General features: G+C 43.6%; 2 protein-coding genes across 2 annotated transcripts in view; one reads left to right on the top strand and one right to left on the bottom strand.

Moving 5' to 3' along the window:
- Positions 1-15,465, top strand: part of LOC311123626 (calcium-binding protein 39-like) — a 22,895-nt gene extending 7,430 nt beyond the window's left edge. Inside the window, exons 2-9 of the mRNA XM_084197867.1 lie at positions 7,570-7,708; positions 10,427-10,591; positions 10,709-10,827; positions 10,922-11,090; positions 11,507-11,566; positions 12,315-12,380; positions 12,504-12,647; positions 12,814-15,465. Of these exons, the coding sequence (XP_084053993.1) occupies positions 7,607-7,708; positions 10,427-10,591; positions 10,709-10,827; positions 10,922-11,090; positions 11,507-11,566; positions 12,315-12,380; positions 12,504-12,647; positions 12,814-12,993 (1,005 nt within the window). The 5' untranslated portion in view covers positions 7,570-7,606 and the 3' untranslated portion in view covers positions 12,994-15,465. The remainder of the gene's footprint in view (positions 1-7,569; positions 7,709-10,426; positions 10,592-10,708; positions 10,828-10,921; positions 11,091-11,506; positions 11,567-12,314; positions 12,381-12,503; positions 12,648-12,813) is intronic.
- On the bottom strand, positions 15,195-21,965 carry LOC311123625 (cytidine and dCMP deaminase domain-containing protein 1-like). Its single transcript, XM_084197866.1, has 10 exons — positions 21,743-21,965; positions 20,923-21,026; positions 19,355-19,532; positions 18,892-19,254; positions 18,450-18,677; positions 17,884-17,933; positions 17,523-17,692; positions 16,819-17,008; positions 16,504-16,561; positions 15,195-16,280 (listed from the first exon to the last, which is right to left on the bottom strand). Exons 1-10 carry the CDS (start codon positions 21,864-21,866, stop codon positions 16,180-16,182), a joined length of 1,566 nt encoding a protein of 521 aa, XP_084053992.1. The 5' UTR covers positions 21,867-21,965; the 3' UTR covers positions 15,195-16,179.

Below are 21,965 nucleotides of genomic sequence, written 5' to 3'. Positions count from 1 at the left end.
TGTGTTTTGGATCATTGTCTTGCTGCATGACCCAGCTGCGCTTCAGCTTCAGCTCACAGACGGATGGTCTGATATTCTCCTGTAGAATTCTCTGATACAGAGCAGAATTCATGGTTCCTTCTATTAAGGCAAGTCGTCCAGGTCCTGAGGCAGCAAAGCATCCCCAAACCATCACACCACCACCACCATGCTTGACCTTTGGTATGATGTTCTTACTGTGGAATGCAATGTTTGGTTTTCGCCAGGCATAATGGGACCCATCTCGTCCAAAATGTTGACTCAAGTTTGCCAAAAAGCACCTGGATGATCATCAAGACTCTTGAAAGAATGTTCTATGGACAGATGATTCAAAAGTATAACTTTTTGGACGACATGGTTCCAGTAATGCCTGGCGAAAACCAATCTCTGCATTCCACAGTAAGAACATCATACCAAAGGTCAAGCATGGTGGTGGTGGTGTGATGGTTTGGGGATGCTTTGCTGCCTCAGGACCTGGACGACTTGCCTTAATAGAAGGAACCATGAATTCTGCTCTGTATCAGAGAATTCTACAGGAGAATGTCCGGGCAAATACTTTTTCATAGCACTGTATACATGGGGTACCAGTACCGAGTCAATGATAGTTTGGCTATATACATGGGGTACCAGTACCGGGTCAATGATAGCTTGGCTATATACATGGGGTACCTGTACCGGGTCAATGATAGCTTGGCTATATACATGGGGTACCTGTACCAGGTCAATGATAACTTGGCTATATACATGGGGTACCTGTACCGGGTCAATGATAACTTGGCTATATACATGGGGTACCTGTACCGGGTCAATGATAGCTTGGCTATATACATGGGGTACCTGTACCGGGTCAATGATTGCTTGGCTATATTAATGGGGTACCTGTACCGAGTCAATGTGCAGGGGTACGAGGTAATTGAAGTATATATGTACATATAGGTAGGGATAAAGTGACTAGGCAACAGGATAGATAATATACAGTAGCAACAGCGTATGTGATGAGTGTGTGTGTGTGTGGCGACAGTGTCCCTGTGTGTTCCTGTTATGTGAGTGTGTATGTGTTGGAGTGTCTGTGTGAGTGTATGGGTAGAGTCCAGTGTGTGTATGTGTTGGAGTGTCCGTGTGGGTAGAGTCCAGTGTGTGTATGTGTTGGAGTGTCCGTGTGGGTAGAGTCCAGTGTGTGTATGTGTTGGAGTGTCCGTGTGGGTAGAGTCCAGTGTGTGTATGTGTTGGAGTGTCTGTGTGAGTGTATGGGTAGAGTCCAGTGTGTGTGCGTGACGTGGTCAGCTAACCTATTTGGCTGTAGATCAAGTATTTTCAATTTTCACACCTAATCAACCAATCCTAGATATTTGGTGAGCTGAGGTTAGTTTATTTAATATGCTATGTAATGCCAGGGTGTCTGTAGAGCTGGCCGACATGGCCAAAAATCCATATCACGATAAATTGACTGAATAATCACGATAACAATAAATGGATCGATAAGTTTATAACATTGTGCACCACAGTAATTTTTTTTATATTACCCTTAAAACTACTACTACTTTGAATGTTGTAGCTATCAATTGTCCCATAAACAATAACCCATATTAAAAAATTAAAAACTTCACATTTCTCTAGTACGGCCCTATAGGTTATTTACCGTCATGACCGAAATCAGCAAAATGTTCACGATAAGTGGTCGGTGTTGATAATTTTCAGTTTATCGTCCCAGCTTTAGTGTCAGTATAGGATAACAACCTTGCTGTTCTAGGGCCATGACAAGAAATACAACCACTCCTTTTAGGAAAGGCTAAAAGCATTCCTTCCTATTTGAAGGAAATCAATATAAAAGATATGCCATTTAGCAGATGCTTTTATCCAGAGCGACTTAGTCATGCATGCAAATATTTTATGTATGGTCCCGGGAATTGAACCCACTACCCTGGCGTCACAAGCACCATGCTCTACCAACTGAGCTACAAAGGACCACATATACTGTAGATTGTATACAAAGTATTGTTTTCTACATAACTCTGTTATTCTAGGCTACATTAGACCAGGTTAATGTTACAGATAATCCATTATTATTTGTAAAATATGAAATACTGTAGGCCCCTAGTCTATTACTAGAGGTCAGATAGTGAACTCAAACTCAAGTCCATGAATTGTGTCCAACTAGGCCTAGGCTACATCCAGGCCCCTTGGTTTGATCCCTTTGGAGAGTTTTGAAGAACATTCTAGTCATTAATTCTAGTTGATGACATCAGAAAGGACAGCTGCTGATGAATTCAGCCAGTACTGGAAAATCGCTCCTCATATCCATAGGCTTCATGGTATGTATATAAAGTGGGCTAGCAGCCTTTTATTTCCTGGTTGATCATGTTGTGGCTTGTCTGAATCAGGATTATCCCTTCAATTATAGACTCATGCAGTGGCCAGTCCACAGACATTTAGCCTCATTCTTGTTTAATTCTGACTGATAGGTTGTTATTAAAGTTGCATTAATCAAATCACATTTTATTTAGCACGTGCTTGGTAAACAACAGGTGTAGACTAACAGTGAAATGCTTACTTACGGGTCCTTTTCCAACAACGCAGAGACAGAGATGCTACTTATACTGTGTTCATCTCACAGCTTCATGGGAAACGCAGTGTTGTGAACAGGTCTGGGTGGGGAGAGTGGGGTTGGGTGGTGAGGGTAGAGAGGGGTCTCCTTTCTTGTGTGTAGTCAGTAGGATAGGAATAGCATTCTCTTGGGTTCACTGTCCTGAGTTTGGCGCTGGGGCTTTTTCAGGGGCGGCTGCAAGCATACCAAACGTCCAGATAGAAATGGATAGTGTAGAACAGACATGATTCTCTTGCATGTAGAAAATAGGACTAGGGAATCCCATCTGCTCTACATTATTTGTTTCTATGTGCAAGACTGTGAGCGTTGCAGTCCACTGACTAGGCTCCTGCTGTGGACTGTGATCAAAGTGACAAGCTCCTGGCATCACTCGGTCTGTTCTGTTCTGGGAGGAATGGAGGTAATACCCTCGCGCTCAGCACTAAGGATTAATAGTCACAAGTTATTCTCTCTCTCTCTCTCACATACTCTCTCTCTCACATACTCTCATTCTCTCTCTCGCTCTCACATACTCTCTCTCTCTCTCTCTCTCTCTCTCTCTTCTCTCTCTTTTACATACTCTCTCTCTCTCTCTCTCTCTCTCTCTCTCTCTCTCTCTCTCTCTCTCTCTCTCTCTCTCTCTTCTCTCTCTCTCTCTCTCTCTCTCTCTCTCTCTCTCTCTCTCTCTCTCTCTCTCTCTCTCTCTCTCTCTCTCTCTCTCTCTCTCTCTCTCTCTCTCTCTGAGAGTTTGTTTCAGCAGCTAGGTTATCCTTCATGTTGGCGTCAAACACTCCATGACAACGTTCTAAGATTCTTTCTAGAATGTAAACTGTGTTAGAACTTTAGGTGCCAACATGGCGAACCATTGGAATCCTAAATCTCAAACGGAGTTGGCCTAACTTTACACTGGCCTTGAGTAGGCTATTTCAGGATTCCCGACGCACGTTGTTGAGACATCCTCTTGAGTGATGAAACACACACGCACACACCTATTATCTGTCGTCTGGCTGCCTTTGTTTTGTTGTCATGACAACCATGCCGAATGCAGTGAGGTGTGCAGAGTGTAGTCTGACTCAGCATCAGCAGGTATTGCTTATGCCCTTTTATAAATCACTGCTAGATCCCAGGGGGAAGACTGCACTCTTCTTTCTGTGGGTGTATCTCAATACAATTGCCTTCCTCTCCTTGTCTCCTCTCCTCCATCACTACTAATGTTCTTCAGTCCTGGTTTGGGACACCCATAGGGTATGCAGGCTTTTGTTCCAGTTTATTTTACGTCAATGTAGATGAAGGAGAGGAGCTTAGAAGTTACTTCAGACTATTGAGATGCACCCCATGTCAAGTAAGGGGAGAAACGCCTGTGGTCCACTGATATATATGGTATAATTAAGCAATAAGGCCAGATGGGGTGTCGTATATAGCCAATATACCACAGCTAAACGCTGTTCTTACGCCCTTAGCCGTGGTATATTGGTCATATACCACAAACCCCAGAGGTGCCTTATTGCTATTATAAACTGGTTACCAACGTAATTAGAACAGTAAAAATAAATGTTTTGTCATACCCGTGATATACCACGGTTTTCAGCCAATCAGCATTCAGTGCTCGAACCACCACTAAGTCACCCAGTTTATAATGTGTGATATACAGTGTATAAAACATTAATAACACCTTCCTAATATTGACTTGCCCCCCGCCCTCAGAACAGCCTAAATTCGTTGGGGCATGGACTCTACAAAGTGTCGAAAGCGTTCCACAGGAATGCTGGCCCATGTTGACTCCAAGCTTCCCACAGTTGTGTCAAGTTGGCTGGATGTCCTTTGGGTGGTGGAACATTCTTGATACACACAGGAAACTGTTGAGTGTGAAAAACCCAGCAGCGTTGCAGTTCTTGACACAAACCGGTGCTTCTGGCACCTACTACCATACCCCGTTCAAAGGCACTTAAATCTTTTGTCTTGCCTATTCACTCACTGAATGGCACCCATACACAATCCATGTCTCAATTGTCTCAAGGCTTAAAAATCCTTCTTTAACCTGTCTCCTCCCCTTCATCTACACTGATTGAAGTGGATTTAACAAGTGACATCAATAAGGAATCATAGCTTTCACCTGGTCAGTCTGTCATGGATAGAGCAGGTGTTCCTAATGTTTTGTACACTCAGTGTATATGGAAGAATGTGTTATACACTGAACAAAAATATAAACGCAACATGCAATAATTAACGATTTTACTGAGTTACAGTTCATATAAGGAAATCAGTCAATTGAAATAAATTCATTAGGCCCTAATCTATGGATTTCACATAACTGGTCAGGGGCGCAGCCATGGATGGGCCTGGGAGAACATACGCCCACTCACTTGAGAGCCAGGCCCACCAACTGGGGAGCCAGGCCCAGCCAATCAGAATGAGTTTACTACAGACAGAAATACTCCTCAGTTTCATCAGCTGTCCGGGTGACTGGACTCAGACGATCCCGCAGGTGAAGAAGCCGGATGTAGGTCCTGGGCTGGCGTGGTTACACGTGGTCTGCGGTTGTGAGGCCAGTTGGACGTACTGCCAAATTCTCTAAAACGACGTTGGAGGCGGCTTATGGTAGAGAAATGAACATTCAATTATCTGGCAACAGCTCTGGAGGACATTCCTGCAGTCAGCATGCCAATTGCACACTCCCTCAAAACTTGAGACATTTGTAGCATTGTGTTCTGTGACAAAACTGCACATTTTAGAGTGGCCTTTTATTGTCCCCAGCACAAGGTGCACCTGTGTAATGATCATGCTGTTTAATCAGGTTCTTGATTATGCTACACCTTTCAGATGGATGGATACTCTTGGAAAAGGAGAAATGCTCACTAACAGGGATGTAAACAAATTTGTGCACAAAATGTGAGAGAAATAAGGTTTTTGTGCGTATGGAAAATGTCTGGAATCTTTTATTTCGGCTCATGAAACATGGGACCAACACTTTACATGTTGCGTTTATTTATTTTTTCAGTGCATTCGGAAAGTATTCAGACCCCTTGACTTTTTCCACATTTTGTTACATGTGCAGCCTTATTCTAAAATGGATTATAGTTTTTTACACCTCATCAATCTACACACAATACCCCATAATGACTAAGCAAAAACAGGTTTTTAGAAATGTGGGCACATTTTATAACCCCCCCCCCCCCCCCCAAAAAAAAAAAAAAATAAGTACTTTGTAGAAGCATCTTTGGCAGCGATTACAGCCTCAAGTCTTCTTGGGTATGACGCTACAAGCTTGGCACACCTGTATTTGAGGAGTTTCTCCCATTCTTCTCTGCAGATCCTCTCAAGCTCTGTCAGGTTGGATGGGGAGCATCGCTGCACAGCTATTTTCAGGTCTCTCCAGAGATGTTCGATCGGGTTCAAGTCCAGGCTTTGGCTGGGCCACTCAAGGACATTCAGAGACTTGTCCCGAAGCCACTCCTGTGTTATCTTGGCTGTGTGCTTAGGGTTGTCCTCCTGTTGGAAGGTGAACCTTTGCCCCAGTCTGAGGTCCTGAGCGCTCTGGAGCAGGTTTTCATCAAGGATCTCTCTGTACTTTGTTCCGTTCATCTTTCCCTCGATCCTGACTAGTCTCCCAGTCCCTGCCGCTGAAAAACATCCCCACAGCATGATGCTGCCACCACCATGCTTCACCGTAGGGATGGTGCCAGGTTTCCTCCAGACATGACGCTTGGCATTCAGGCCAAATAGTTCAATCTTGGTTTCATCAGACCAGAGAATCTTGTTTCTCATGGTCTGAGAGTCCTTTAGGTGGCTTTTGGCAAACTCCAAGCGGGCTGTCTTGTGCCTTTTACTGAGGAGTGGTTTCCGTCTGGCCACTCTACCATAAAGGTCTGATTTGGTGGAGAGCTCCAGAGATGATTGTTCTTCTGGAAGGTTCTCCCATCTCCACAGATATCAGGTGCTTGGTCACCTCCCTGACCAAGGCCCTTCTCCCCCGATTTCTCAGTTTGGCCGGGCGGCCAGCTCTAGGAAGAGTCTTGGTGGTTCCAAACTTCTTCCATTTAAGAATGATGAAGGCCAATGTGTTCAGTGCTGCAGAAATGTTTTGGTACCCTTCCCCAGATCTGTGCCTCGACACAATCCTGTCTCGGAGCTCTACGGACAATTCCTTCAACCTCATGGCTTGGTTTTTACTCTGACATGCACTGTCAACTGTGGGACCTTATATAGACAGGTGTGTGCCTTTCCAAATCATGTCCAATCAATTGAATTTACCACAGGAGGACTCCAATCAAGTTGTAGAAACATCTCAATAATGTTCAATGGAAACCGGATGCACCTGAGCAAAATTTAGAGACTCATAGCAAAGAGTCTGAATACTTATGTAAATAAGGTATTTCCGTTTTTTTTATTTGTAATAAATGTGCAAAAATGTCTAAAACACTGTTTTCGCTTTGTCATTATGGGTAGTATTGTATTGTGTGTAGATTGATGAGAAAAATAATTATAATTTAATCTATTTTAGAATAAGGCTGTAACGTAACAAAATGTGGAAAAAGTCAAGGGGTCTGAATACTTTCCGAATGCACTGTGTATATATGGTATAAATAAGCAGTAAGGCCCGAGGGGGTGTGGCATATGGCCAATATACCAGGGCTAGGGGCTGTTCTTATGTACGACACAACGCGGATACAGCCCTTAGCCGTGGTATATTGGCCATATACCACAACCCCCCGAGGTGCCTTATTGCTATTATAAACTGGTTACCAACGTAATTAGCAGTAAAAATACATGTTTTGTCATACCCGTGGTATATGGTCTGATATACCACGGCTGTCAGCCAATCAGTATTCAGGGCTCGAACCACCCAGTTGTTTAATTATATATTATCCTATATGTTAGATAGATAGATAGGGTATACTGTGCGTTTTATGTTCCATCTATCTATCTATCTAAGGTATGTATGATGTGTATCCTGTGTGTGTTTTCAGGCTGTCAGGAGAGACCCCGAGGAAAGGCCCAGCCACCATGCCGCTGTTCGGTAAATCCCACAAGAATCCCGCCGACATCGTCCGGACTCTGAAGGAGAACATGGCAATCCTGGTCAAACAAGACAAGAAAACAGATAAGGTGTCACACATCTTCAGAACACTAGTTCTTACACCACGAATCCTCACTAAACAAATCCTTACAACACAAGTCCTTATAACAGTCCTCACAACACAAACCAGTACTTCCCTTAGAAAAGGCCCACAAGCAGGTGTTGTGTAACATTGCTGTGGGGGCCTCGATGAACCTCTTCTATTTGATCCAATCAGTCAGTTGGTGTGGTTATTATTACGGTGGGCCTCTAGCTGACACTTGGCTGTGAATGTAGCATCGCTGCCTGGCCGGTCCTTCATTGCCACCCAGCTGTAAAGGCCCTCTCTCCACCATGGGACTGTTAGAGAGGGGCTGTCCAGACAGAACTCCCAGGAACCTGGCTCTAACCACGCTGCTACCACACACAGCCAGGCTATAGTGATCTCAATACAGTCCACTCCTGTCATATGCAATGCTGATATCCAGAGCAAGTCATTAATAATGTGTGTTATGATTGGGCCTGAGGCTGAGACATTATTAATGTCGATCAACAATGACAAGCCTATAGGTTGTAGGTTGAGAGCTTTTGTGAAAGAGCACAGTTGGAAAGATATGGCATATAGAAGCAAACCGGATGGACATCATGAAAATGATCGGAGAGGTTGAGGGTAGAAGAAGTTCAGGAGTAAAAACAAACAAAATAGAATTATTGTAAAATTGACTGTCCATAAAATGTATAAGCTGGAAGTAGAGGCCTAAGCGTTGTTGTTCACTAGTTTTACTCCAATTAGGGAAGGGGTCGTGGGGTTGGAAAGTAATACAGGATAATAGCGGACGATATTGCCACTCCTATTTGCCATATCTTCAATTTAAGCCTACTAGAAAGTGTGTGCCCTCAGGCCTGGAGGGAAGCAAATGTTATTCCCCTACCTAAGAATAGTAAAGCCCCCTTAACTGGCTCAAATAGCCAACCAATCAGCCAGCTACCAACCCTTAGTAAACTTTTGGAAAAAATTGTGTTTGACAGGATAAAATGTTATTTCACAGTAAACTGACAACAGACTTTCAGCACGCTTATAGGGAAGGACATTCAACAAGCACAGAACTTACACAAATGACTGATGATTGGCTGAGAGAAATTGAGGATAAAAAGATTGTGGGGGCTGTTTTGTTAGACTTCAGTGAGGCTTTTGACATTATCGATCATAGTCTGTTGCTGGAAAAACGTATGCGTTATGGCTTTACACCCCCTGCTATATTGTGGATAAAGAGTTACCAGTCTAACAGAACAGAGGATGTTCTTTAATGGAAGCCTCTCCAACAAAATCCAGGTAGAATCAGGAATTCCCCAGGGCAGCTGTCTAGGCCCCTTACTTTTTTTCAATCTTTACTAACGACATGCCACTTGCTTTGAGTAAAGCCAGTGTGTCTATGTATGCGGATGACTCAACACTATACACGTCAGCTACCACAGCGACTGAAATGACATCAACACTTAACAAAGAGCTGCAGCTAGTTTCAGAATGGGTGGCAAGGAACTAAAAGCATTGTATTTGGGACAAATAATTTACTAAACCCTAAACCTCAACTAAATCTTGAAATGAATAATGTGGAAATTGAGAAAGTTGAGGAGACTAAATTGCTTGGAGTAACCCTGGATTGTAAACTGTCATGGTCAAAACATATTGATACAACAGTTGCTAGGATGGAGAGAAGTCTGTCTATAATAAAGCGCTGCTCTGCATTCTTAACAGCATTATCAACAAGGCAGGTCCTACAGGCCCTAGTTTTGTCGCACCTGGACTACTGTTCAGTCGTGTGATCAGGTGCCACAGAGAGGGACTTAGGAAAATTGCAATTGGCTCAGAACAGGGCAGCACGGCTGGCCCTTGGATGTACACAAAGAGCTAACAATAATATGCATTAAAATCTCTCCTGGCTCAAAGTGGAGGAGAGATTGACTTCATTACTACTTTTATTTGTGAGAGGTATTGACATGTTGAATGAACCGAGCTGACTGTTTGAACTACTGGCACACAGCTCGGACACCCATGCATACCTCACAAGACATGCCACCAGAGGTCTCTTCAGTCCCCAAGTCAGAAACAGACTATGGGAGGCGCACAGTACCACATAGAGCCATGACTACATAGAACTCTATTCCACATCAATTAACTCATGCCAGCAGTAAAATTTAATTTAAAAAACAGATACAAATACACCTTATGGGGGACTGTGAAGCAACACAAACATGGACACATGCATACAAACACACAGATTTTGTGTTGTAGATATGTGGTAGTACATTTTACTAGACGCTCTTATCCAGAGCGACTTACAGTTAGTGAGTGCATACATTTTTCATACTGGCCCCCTGTGGGAAACGAACCCACAACCCTGGCGTTGCAAGCGCCATGCTCTACCAACTGAGCTACAGGACGCCTACAGTAGAGTAGAGGCCTGAGGGCACACACTTAATGTTGCGAAATCTGTTATTAATGTATTGTAATGTTTTTAAAATGTATAACTGCCTTAATTTTGCTGGACCCCAGGAAGATCAGTGGGGATCCATAATAAATACAAATACCAGTGTCTACAGAGCTAAGTACTGTACCTCCATAGGGAGTCAACTAAATGTCTCCCTCTTGTGGTCAACTCAAGTATAATACCATGGCAGTTTCTTTATTAACAGCATAACATTATTAGCAGCAATACTGTTAGAAGTACATATTGTGCCTGTGTGTCTAACTGGTGTCCCTGTCCCAGGCGTCAGAGGAGGTGTCTAAGTGTCTTGTGGCCATGAAGGAGATACTATATGGGACCGGTGACAAGGAGCCTCACACAGAGACAGTGGCCCAGTTGGCCCAGGAGCTCTACAACAGCGGCCTGCTCATCTCCCTGGTGGAAAACCTTCAGGTCATCGACTTCGAGGTGAGACTGAGCCACAGCCGGACCCTCAGGGTCGTGTTCATTAGGCACCAAACGGAAGAAAACGGTCTGAAACAGGGAGGCTTGCGTTTTGAAACGTTTTCCATTGCATGTCCCCAGGGGAAGAAGGACGTGTGTCAGATCTTCAACAACATCCTGCGGAGGCAGATCGGCACCCGCAGCCCCACCGTCGAGTACTTCAGCTCTCACCAAGAGGTGCTGTTTGTGTTGCAAAAAGGGTGAGTTACACACACACTCTTCATGTACCACAGCTGACCAGAGCCATTGGTATGAGACTCAGTGACGCGTGGGTGCATCCCTCTCCTCCTGCAGGTATGAGACCCCTGGGTCGGCGCTGAACTGTGGCATCATGCTGAGGGAGTGTATCAGACACGAGCCCCTGGCCAAGGTGGTCCTCCACTCAGAACACTTCCAGGACTTCTTCAACTACGTAGAGATGGAGACCTTCGACATCGCCTCAGACGCTTTCGCCACCTTCAAGGTCAGATTACGCAAGATTTGAAAGCGTCTTTCGGTCCTGGAAAAACGTTATATTAAACCCATATTAATAAGACTAAGATGGGCCCGAGATGATATGCTAATCTTTACATTACTGTTGTATGACCATTTGTTTGAATAATAATAATAGGAAATAATAAGCCATTTAGCAGACGCTTTTATCCAAAGCGACTTACAGTCACGCGTGCATACATTTTTGTGTATGGGTGGTCCCGGGGATCGAACCCACTACCTTGGCGTTACAAGCGCCGTGCTCTACCAGCTGAGCTACAGAGGACCACGTTGAAAGTTGACTAAATGTATAGATCAGAAATGATTCGATGCAGCAGATGATATGCAATATACAATGTTTTGTTTTTGTGTGAATTAAAGTGACCACGTTTCCTCCCCCATTCACAGGACCTGCTCACAAGACACAAGGTCCTGGTAGCTGAATATCTAGAACAGAATTATGATGCAGTAAGTGACATGTTCAACATTCTGCTGCCCTGGGAGCATTTAACCTTTAGCAGATGGAGTTCATGGAAAGAAAATGGTTTTGTTGTTGCACCATCCACCCTCTGCCCTCTTCACAGAATGCATGAAGGAATGGGTGAATGCATTTGTCATCACACACTCGTACTCTCATTCATTGCCATTTACCAGATGAATACACTGAAGTGTGTGTACCGATAAACAACGTTTTGATTGATGACCCATCCTCCCATCCTCTACAATGAATGAGTGCATTTATACCACACATAACACACTTGCCACATACACTCCAGGCATCTATGGTCACTGGTTTTCCCTGCTTGCATAAGACCACCTTGTCTGTTGGTTGTAGTGTGGGGCTCAGGGAAGACCCCAGGGGAGAGCAGACAGGCCAGACTGGAGGCTGCTCGGGTTACAGGCCAGACACTACCCTACACTGGGCCGCACTAGGTTATAGAAGGCTGTCTTTCATGCCAAGGGCCCCTGGAGGCCTATCGCACACACAGGCCCAAACAGCACCCCTGATAAGGGCCCTTTCAGACCTGACTGAGAGATGAGACAATATCACAACTTTAATAGACATTCGATAGACATTCCATCCTATTAACTATCTGCAACGCCTATTTAATTCTATGAACATCGTTTTTCCTCCACTTTCTTTGTTTTTTTGTGAATGTATTTTTGACTGTTGAGATGCAGCCACCCCTCAACCTGTTCCTTTGTGTCCTTGCAGATCTTTGACCAGTATGAGAAGTTATTGCACTCTGAGAACTATGTGACAAAGAGACAGTCATTAAAGGTGTGTTCTATAATTAGTTCACATTTACATGGATTATTTATAGACTAAAACTTTGCATGCTTTTATCGTGTTGATTATCTTGCTTCATAGTAAACATTTGCATACCCTGGTCTTTGTGTGTAGTTGTTGGGAGAGCTACTGTTAGACAGGCATAACTTCACAGTGATGACCCGGTATATCAGCAAGCCTGAGAACCTGAAGCTGATGATGAACCTACTGAGAGACAAGAGCCCCAACATCCAGTTTGAGGCCTTCCACGTCTTCAAGGTACGACATAAAGCCGTTCCCTGAGCCGTTCATATACAAAGTCTGGCAAACTGGCCTCCATGTTGGCCCCAAACGTTCCATGGCAATACCATTTGGGTTCTTACTAGAATGTAATTGCAGACATAAATGTAATGTACAGAACTGACAGGCTGACCCCTCCATCCAGGTGTTTGTGGCGAACCCCAACAAGACGCAGCCCATCATAGATATCCTGCTGAAGAACCAGACCAAACTCATCGACTTCCTTAGCAACTTCCAGAAGGACCGATCGGACGACGAGCAGTTCAACGACGAGAAGACCTACCTAGTCAAACAGATCCGAGACCTGAAGAAACCCGCCTCTTAAAACCTTACCCCCCGTCCGTCCCCCAAACCCTTCCCCTTAGCTATGACCTTTACCCTAACCTTTACTTTTTATTGACCAAAAAAAAAAGAAAAGACAAATACATTAACAATGATTCTATTTCAAATATCAAAGACATTATGTCTTTTTCTTGGTTACTTAAACTTTGCAGAGAATAGTTCTCAATCACTGATGTTTTTCTTTCTTTGTATTTACTTTTTCATGAACTATTTTATCATTAGTGTGTAGCGTGTCACAACGGGACGTCTTGAGGAAGGTGATTTCCTCTCTTGGGGGGAACCAGATGGTTAAAGAGACCTCTAGGTGAATGGCTGAGTGAGCGGTGGAGACCACTGGGCCTCACTTTAATTGTGCAAAGATTTTTTGCAAATGTTTTCTTTTTCATTGCCACTTGCAGGCATGAGCCAGCTAGATAGTTCAGACTTCTTTCTTATACACCCCTAATCTAACCGCAGTACAACTGAAGTATCCACAATCATAGAAGGAATTGCTATTTTTCTATTAGAGGATCTAAATGGTATTCTGAATTGTTCCGATTCTAGAAAAGGTAGTAAGTAGTATTCTAGAATACTGTAACAGTATAAAAACACTAATGCTTCAGTCCCTGTACGTGTAGAACTCCTCTTCAGACTCCCATTCCCTGCTAGTCTTACTCCTATGGTTTACATGTTTCAAAGCTGTAGTAGGTCCTCTGACATTTGACAACTCTAAATTGGATCCTACAAGGAAAATATTAATGTCTCGTGATCAGCAGGGCCATTTTTTTTTTACTGCTAAGTTCTATTCTATACGTAGGTTGTCAATAGTTTTGATAAGTGATTCTCTTCAGATGGCTGGTAGCACTTTCTGTATCATTCAACGCGAAAGGATCTATTCCTTTTTGGTTTATTTTAAGCTGATTAAATAGTTTCTTGTTCAACAGGGCTCTAGCATTATCTTTCTTTTTTTTTTGTCTTGTGTATAAAAGCTGGTTTTAACCCATAAGTGAGTGCCAGTGTGGGTGACAGAAATCCCACTTCGGCACTTTTGGCTGACCTCAATTAAAAAGAGGGAGATTTTTTTTTTCTGTACGAAAGTGATTTCTTTAACTTGTTTTCTTATTTAGATGGAGTGCAGTGGAGGGGGATGGTTGGAACACAGTAACAGTTAGAAACAGACAGTACATACAGAGGTGCCTTTGTTTCTGTGTCCCCTTTGTATTTTAAATACTTTTCTAGGTGGAGCTTAATTCTTATTTAGAAAAATATGGTCTGTTTGAACATAGTCGTGATTAAGCAATGAACCTTGAACTCACTATATTTGAGTTGTGCTGTTGAAGGAATATTTTACTTTGAAAAAACATGTTGCAGTTCATTAATCGCGTCATGAAACTAGGAACCAGGAGGCCAAAAAACTTGGACTATGATTGTCCAGGAAAGGTAACCGTTAACATACCAGTAAACTGGATTAGGTGGAAGCATCTTGCTCTGAAAAAAAGAGCAAGATGGGGAAATCCAAATTAAATAATCTCACAGACAAATTGAGCCAATGCATTTTTTTAATCGTGGTGGTTGATCTTGTAAGTTACGATCACATCTAAATTGAAAATATGAACTCATTAATATGGCTCTTTAATGTAATATTGACTAATAAATCAGATGGGCATCATGCCACGAACAAGTGATTGTTCTCTTAATTGCCAAATCATTTTTTTTTTACAATTGGTAGATTGGACACGACACACAAGGGATAGTATCCTCAAAGCCATTCTAGCCCTCGGGAGGTGGATGGCGGGCGTTAAACACGGGTTGAGACACATGGTGTCGCCAGTTCAAATCCCAATGCGGCTTTTGTTTTCCAACCTACTTAAATATGTTTTTGTACATATCTACTGACATTCTAAATGACTAAAAGAATGAACAGCTTTAAATATATATACAAAAACAATTGTGGTGCCCTCCCTCCTGCTGGCGCAGCGAACTGGGCTAGGGACCACAAGGTCACAGGTTCTAGTCTTGCCATGCCCAATTACCTTTCTCAAAAAAGGTATATTTAGAGCCCTAGTCCCTCCCTGTATGCAAATTGAGATTCTCAATGTTAAGTCAAATATTGATGCCTTGAGTCAATGATTTTAGAGGGACTATTTAAATGGTTTGACAATCCAGATCAGTTTACACTTGTAAGATATCAAGAGGTAGTCAGGATGAATCATCAATTATTTTAATCGTCTACACCGGTCTAGAAATGTGGTCACAATCAGAATGTGGACAAGACACAGGGCGCATGTTAGCACCCGGTATAAACGGGGTTTCGGATGGCATAAGCTGTGACTGACATTGTTGGATTAAAATGATAAACAAGAGACTTAAAACATTGACCCATTTCAACCATGGGATTTCATTTGAAAAGAAATCCCATTGATACTACTGTACCACATTCTACTGTACCACATCACCAATAAAGGATAGAAATGCATACATTGTTTCCCGCTTTGTCATATTTTATATAGTTTTTTTTTGCTGTTAGCTGTTGATTGTGATCAGTTAAAGCAGATCTATGGCATGCTTTGACAGTTTGGTAAAACTGATGAAACAATTCAAGGATGTAGGAGCCAACCCTGTCTAACAAAAAAGCTTAACAATTACAGTAACAGACAAAGCACAGTTGCGTGGGTCAAGAAGTTAGTATCCTTTCAGGCAAAGTGCAATATAGTAACGGTAGCCTGCACTGGCTGGGATGTGACTTGGATTCTTTAGGTCTGGAAGAACTATAGTAAATTTTAAAATACAATCAACAGTAGCCTTCATACAACTTTCATTGTAAACTCTTCAGACAAACAATTAGGTAACATGCATTTACAGTTCACTTATACATACAAGACTTGCAATGACTTAAAAAAAATATCTACATAAGCATTTATATAGTTATGTAGTACTATTTCCTTTGAATATACAGTCAGTCCTTTAAAATCACCTTGAGGTTACTCCTTGAAACTGTTCATCATTCATAAGGGAGTACGAAGAGCCCTTTGATTTTCCAACATTGTTAAAGTATCCTTCCTTACAGCCTTCCTTCTTTGAAGTAATCACTGATCTATATATGATTGGATAAATGAAATGTTTCCATTCCCAACAAGAGCCTGGGGACCTTAGCCTGGTGAAACCAGACTGAAAGCTACCTTACCATTGTTCAACAAACAAGAGAAAGGTCTGGAGGTGTTGCCGACCGTAACCTCTTATTGCATTGAAAGTCCTGTTCAGCCTGTCTCCCATGCTTCCCCACACATCCATCTGTAATCACAACAAGACATGGTAAACCGTGTGACATTACATCAGAGTCAAATCAGAGACGGTTAGCGAGCTGATCCGTCATCAGTATTGTGGTAAGTAGGTGGCAGCATGCACATTAGATTTGTGCGACCGCCGATACATTAGAGAAGAAGAAGACATTACGTCACTCTACACAAAGTGACAAATGTCATGCTAACTAATGGTACAGAGAACAACAACTCACTGGTTAGATGAAGACCAGCATGTTCAGAGGCTCTCCTGGCCAGAGGGGACTTCTGCCACTGTGACGAAAACATGTTGTAAACACATTTTGTAAGAATATTACATCTGTAGAAAGGACTATTATGAGTATACCTCAATAGCCTAAAGAGGAAAACACAACGATATGTAAAAGCTGAATGGCAGACACCTAAGAGGAATCCATCCAGTTTTTTTCTCATCAGTACAGATGAAGGAAAGATGAGGAGCGGAAAATACTATTGAGATGCTGCTACACCCATAGAAAACGATTCATCCGTCAATCAATGTAGGTACTCACAATGAACTTCAGGACTCCTTGGAGGCCGTCAAATCTGAGGTAGGAGATGTCTCCCTTGTCTTTGCCGCTGTCCAGGTCAGTGGTGTAGATCTGCTTGATCCCAGCTCCTCGGATCAGAGGGACACACTCATCACACGGACACTTAGTCACAAACAGCATGGTGTTCTCCTCCTCGCGGATCTCGGCACTCCTGGAAACGACAATCACATTTATTTATGTCATAATCCTTAAACCCAGCCATTAATTCCTGCCCCCTGGTCCGACTCCTCAGCTGTACCTCCTTGCATCCTCTCTGCCATCTGCATTGACCTGTAAGGACAGGTTGAGAGCAAATATACCCATGTACACCTTCCCTGTATTTCCTTCACCTACAGATGTAGGATCTTAATTTGATCACCCTGTTGCAAGAAAACTTTCCTTCAATGCAGGAAATGTAAAACTTGTAGTGTATTTGAGGTTTAAAAAGGCTTCAGAAGTTTGCCAATTCTACTTTGAAATTTCAGTCCCTTTACGAAAAATGTATCAACCCCTACAAAAATGTCCATTAATTATAATTCACATAATTCCCATTTCCTGCAATTAAGATCCAATATCTGTATCCTGTCCTCTCAGATCAGTGGAGATGAAGGGGGGATATAAGGGGAGGAAGTCACTTAGGACTATTGAGATGCAGCCCATGTCTTTTGTCTCCCCCTCCTCCTGACCTGAAGGTGAGTGCGTTCTGCTCAGCGTGGATGATGTAGCGGTACTTCCTCCTCTGGCGGTCCTGCTGTTTGTTGTCCATCTGGGGGTACTCTCCGTACTCCGAGCCCACTGGGTAGGCGTTGTACCCACAACCCACCAGGTAGAGCCGCCCTGTGCCATCACAACCACCCTAAAACAGGTGAGCACAGAACGCAGTGAATGCCAGTTTGATATTATCCCATTTTCATATTGAAATCTTTGTTACCAGCCAGGTTTTGGAATCTCCTTTCCACTTTATTTTTGTCCTTATATTACAGAGGCAAAATACATAATATTAATGTACAGTTATGAGCATAGAAAATACAATAATGGTTTACTCACAGATTTCCCTTCTGCCCAAATGACGGCACCAACTCCAACCTTAGGGTCCTCTGGAATAGCAAGCAAGTAACACATTCAGACACGTTGCCAAATGGCCAATTTCAAAGGAATGTTCCATCATTTTAAACCTTCAGACAGATTGAACCACTACGGATTACAGCTTGTCCAGTTCGCCTTAAAACATGAACATATAATTAACCGTTTCAAAAATATTTTTGATTTCTTGAGTGAGTGGCTGACCAACCAATCAGAGAACTCCATTTCATAGCAGCTGTCGCTAACCACTAACGAGACTAGAATGCATTGTGGGATACCTTCTGTTCATCTGACATTTGATACCCCTCCAGGTTGACTCTCCAACAAAGGTGCAGTCAACCATTGGAGTTTACCAGTTGTATCATAACAATAGTCTCTTCGCTCTCTTGTGTTTTTTATTTGTATTGCTTGGAACTCCATTATGCGATTCCCCACAAAATGTGGTGACATGTCACATTTACAAAATGACTTCCTAGTTTGAATGACTAATCTGGCTAGTATATAGACTACTATCCAGATATTTCAGGGACCTGTTCTGTAGGCCAACAGTCTGGCCTGTATGATGCAGTGTCTGGCAATCTCCTGGGACACCCCCTGAGGCTGGGGCGGCTCCGAGGTTGCAGGCTGGGAGTCCTTCCTGTAGAAGCCGTACTGGAGAAGAGGCACACTAGCAGCTACTGAGGCAAGAACCCCGACCAGCTCCCTCATGTTCTGACGCAGGTTGGAGAAGTACGGCTCCATGCAGAAGTTCTCCAGACCTGTAGCAAGACAGTGTCAAATCATCATTTATAAACACTGTTTACCATTCATTCAACAGGATCTACTCAACAGATGGCGTGGCACGCGGCCTCTTGAGCAAAGGATTTCTATCCTCAAACTTACCCATATTGAGTTAGCCAATATAGCCCAAATACAGCTAGCCAGTGAACACAAACTAGTTAACAAGTATGGTTGAATGGATGTACTACGGACCTATTTTGGTGAGAATGTCACGGTGGAGCTGTTCGTGTGGGATTAGGAACTCTTTGGAGAAAGTGTCCAGGTTCCGTCTCCTCTGCTTCCAGAAGAAGTCCCCAGCGTCCAGGCCAGGGTCGTCCCCCGACACCCTCTCCATGAAGTCACACCCCCTGGAGGTCTCCTCCACAAACTGCTGCAGGCCGGGGGCGACGGGCTGCACCAGCACACTGATGTGGGGCCGGCTGTTGGACTTGAGCTTCTTGGATGCAATGGCGTCCAGCACGGCCTCCTGGGAAATGGAGTCCGTCCCGTTAGGCCCTAGCGACAGCAGACTCATCTCAGGGTCACCAGGCCAGAAGGAGATGCGGCTCACCCCAGCTGGAGATGACAGACAAGACTTTACAAGTGAACTCTCGTTGTGTGTGTGAGTGTGTGTGTGTGTGTGTGTGTGTGTGTGTGTGTGTGTGTGTGTCCTCACCATTGATAAGCATCTTGAGGCAGGTAGCGCAGGGTCTCCTTGAGAAGTAGAGGTCTGAGGCAGCCAGCCTGGGCCCGTGTCTGATCACAGCTACTTGCCCCACGTGGAGCTCTGGACCGGAGCAGTGAAGACCCACCACCCTCTGGTCCCGAACCACCACCAGGCCTGTACCCCGCGTCTGACAGAGAAAAAGACAGGAGGTAAGGGAAAAAAGCGATGATGCTCAATATGGTAATTTATTGCATGTTATCTATAGAAAATACAAAATAAATATGTTTTATTGTCACATACACCGAATAGGTGCAGTGAAATGTGTTATATCACATTTACATAAGTATTCCCACCCTTTACTCATTACTTTGTTGAAGCACCTTTGGCAGTGATTACAGCCTTGAGTCTTCTTGGGTATGACGCTACAAGCTTGGCACACCTGTATTTGAGGAGTTTCTCCCATTCTTCTCTGCAGATCCTCTCAAGCTCTGTCAGGTTAGATGGGAGCGTCGCTGCACAGCTATTTTCAGGTCTCTCCAGAGATGTTCGATCGGGTTCAAGTCCGGGCTCTGGCTGGGCCACTCAAGGACAATCAGAGACTTGTCCCAAAGCCACTCCTGCGTTGTCTTGGCTGTGTGGCTTAGGGTCGTTGTCCTGTTGGAAGGTGAACCTTCGCCCCAGTCTGCAGTCCTGAGCACTCTGGAGCAGGTTTTCATCAAAGATCTCTCTGTACTTTGCTCCGTTCATCCCTCGATCCTGACTAGTCTCCCAGTCCCTCCCCACAGCATGATGCTGCCACCACCATGCTTCACCGTAAGGATGGTGCCAGGTTTTCTCCAGACGTGACGCTTGGCATTCAGGCCAAAGAATTCAATCATGGTTTCATCAGACCAGAAATCTTGTTTCTCATGGTCTGAGAGTTCTTTAGGTGCCTTTTGGCACTTCCCTGACCAAGGCTCTTCTCCCCCGATTACTCAGTTTGGCCGGGCGGCCAGCTCTAGGAAGAGTCTTGGTGATTCCAAACTTCTTCCATTTAAGAATGATGGAGGCAACTGTGCTCTTGGGGACCTCAATGCTGCAGAAATGTTTTGGTACCCTTCCCCAGATCTGTGCCTCGACACAATTCTGTCTCGGAGCTCTATGGACATTTCCTTCGACCTCATGGCTTGGTTTCTGCTTTGACATGCACTGTCAACTGTGGGACCTTATATAGACAGGTGTGTGCCTTTCCAAATCATGTCCAATCAATTGAACTTACCACAGGTGGATTCCAATCAAGTTGTAGAAACATCTCAAGGATGATCAATGGAAACAGGATGCACCTGAGCTCAATTTCGAGTCTCATAGCAAAGGGTCTGAATACTTATGTAAATAAGGTATTTCTGTTTTTTATTTTTAATACATGTTCAAAAATGTCTTAAAACCTGTTTTCGTTTTGTCATTATGGGGTATTCTGTGTATTTTGATGAGGGGAAAAAATAATGTAATCCATTTTAGAATAAGGCTGTAACATAACAAAATGTGGAAAAAGGGAAGGGGTCTGAATACTTTCCGAATGCACTGTAGGTCAAACTTACAAAGTAATTATAGTTTATGTCTTCTGGTTCCTCCTTGGGGAACAGTTCCATCCATAAACTCAGCAGGGTGAAGAGGTTCACCTTGGCCAGCCTAGGTCCATGACCTAAAAACACACCATAGAAAGACAGGATTACAAACAGGGAAGGCAAGTGAGTGTTTTCTCCACTAGATCTTTGCTGCTCCCAAGTGATAACAGTTTGAGCTCAATAAAGATATTCTTTAGGAGAAGCAAACATTGGGCAGACATTCACTTCCTCTTCCCACTGCAACCCTGGAGCACTGACATAGAATGTGAAATTGTTGGCCAGTACATTTCTCTTCAAAACATGTATGTTGTTCTGGCATTCATAGGGGAGAACAACCAAACTGGGGCTTGATCCAGCAACCCTGCTATTACAGAGCAAGCCCAGCTGACCTGTCCAGTGCCATAAAGGTCAAGACCTCTTTGCAGAACCAGTCACGTTATCCTTGGGACGTCCCTACCCTAAACCCCTACCGTTTTACATTTCAACTTCAATGGGGTGACGTCAGACAGAGTTGGACGCACCTACCCTAAACTTCAATGGGGTGACGTCAGACAAAGTTGGGACGCCCCAAGGATCCCATTTAGACATTTCCAGCCAGTCACTAGGGAGGCTACATACGTGTGGGTTCAAACTAATAAAAGCGTAGACGGTGACAAAATGACGTCTTTATTTTCAATATGCCTCAACGTTCAGAGTTCAGTGAGTAGAAATATTGTATCGAACAGTAAAAACATTCGCAGCATTCTCTGTCAAGCTGTCAACACGCCACTGGATGACAGCGCAGGAGTCTCACCTTGTACTTTGGTGTCGGTTTGTGTGCTGGCTTCCCTTACATCGCGATTTCCTTTGCAGTTGCATGATGCAGCACAGGTTGGTTTCAAATCCTGATTTAAGTGTGCGGTATCCATTGTTGCCATTCAATCAATTGAATGAAAAATGTAGCTAAGGTCTCCAAACAAGGCAAATACGTATGATCATTTTATATAAGGTTCTTCCTATATCTTCTGACGTGGAAC

This window comes from Coregonus lavaretus, assembly GCF_964263955.1.
Source record: "Coregonus lavaretus genome assembly, contig: HAP1_SCAFFOLD_638, whole genome shotgun sequence".
In the NCBI taxonomy this organism is placed as follows: Eukaryota; Metazoa; Chordata; class Actinopteri; order Salmoniformes; family Salmonidae; genus Coregonus; species Coregonus lavaretus.
This window is presented reverse-complemented; position numbering and strand designations above follow the sequence as displayed.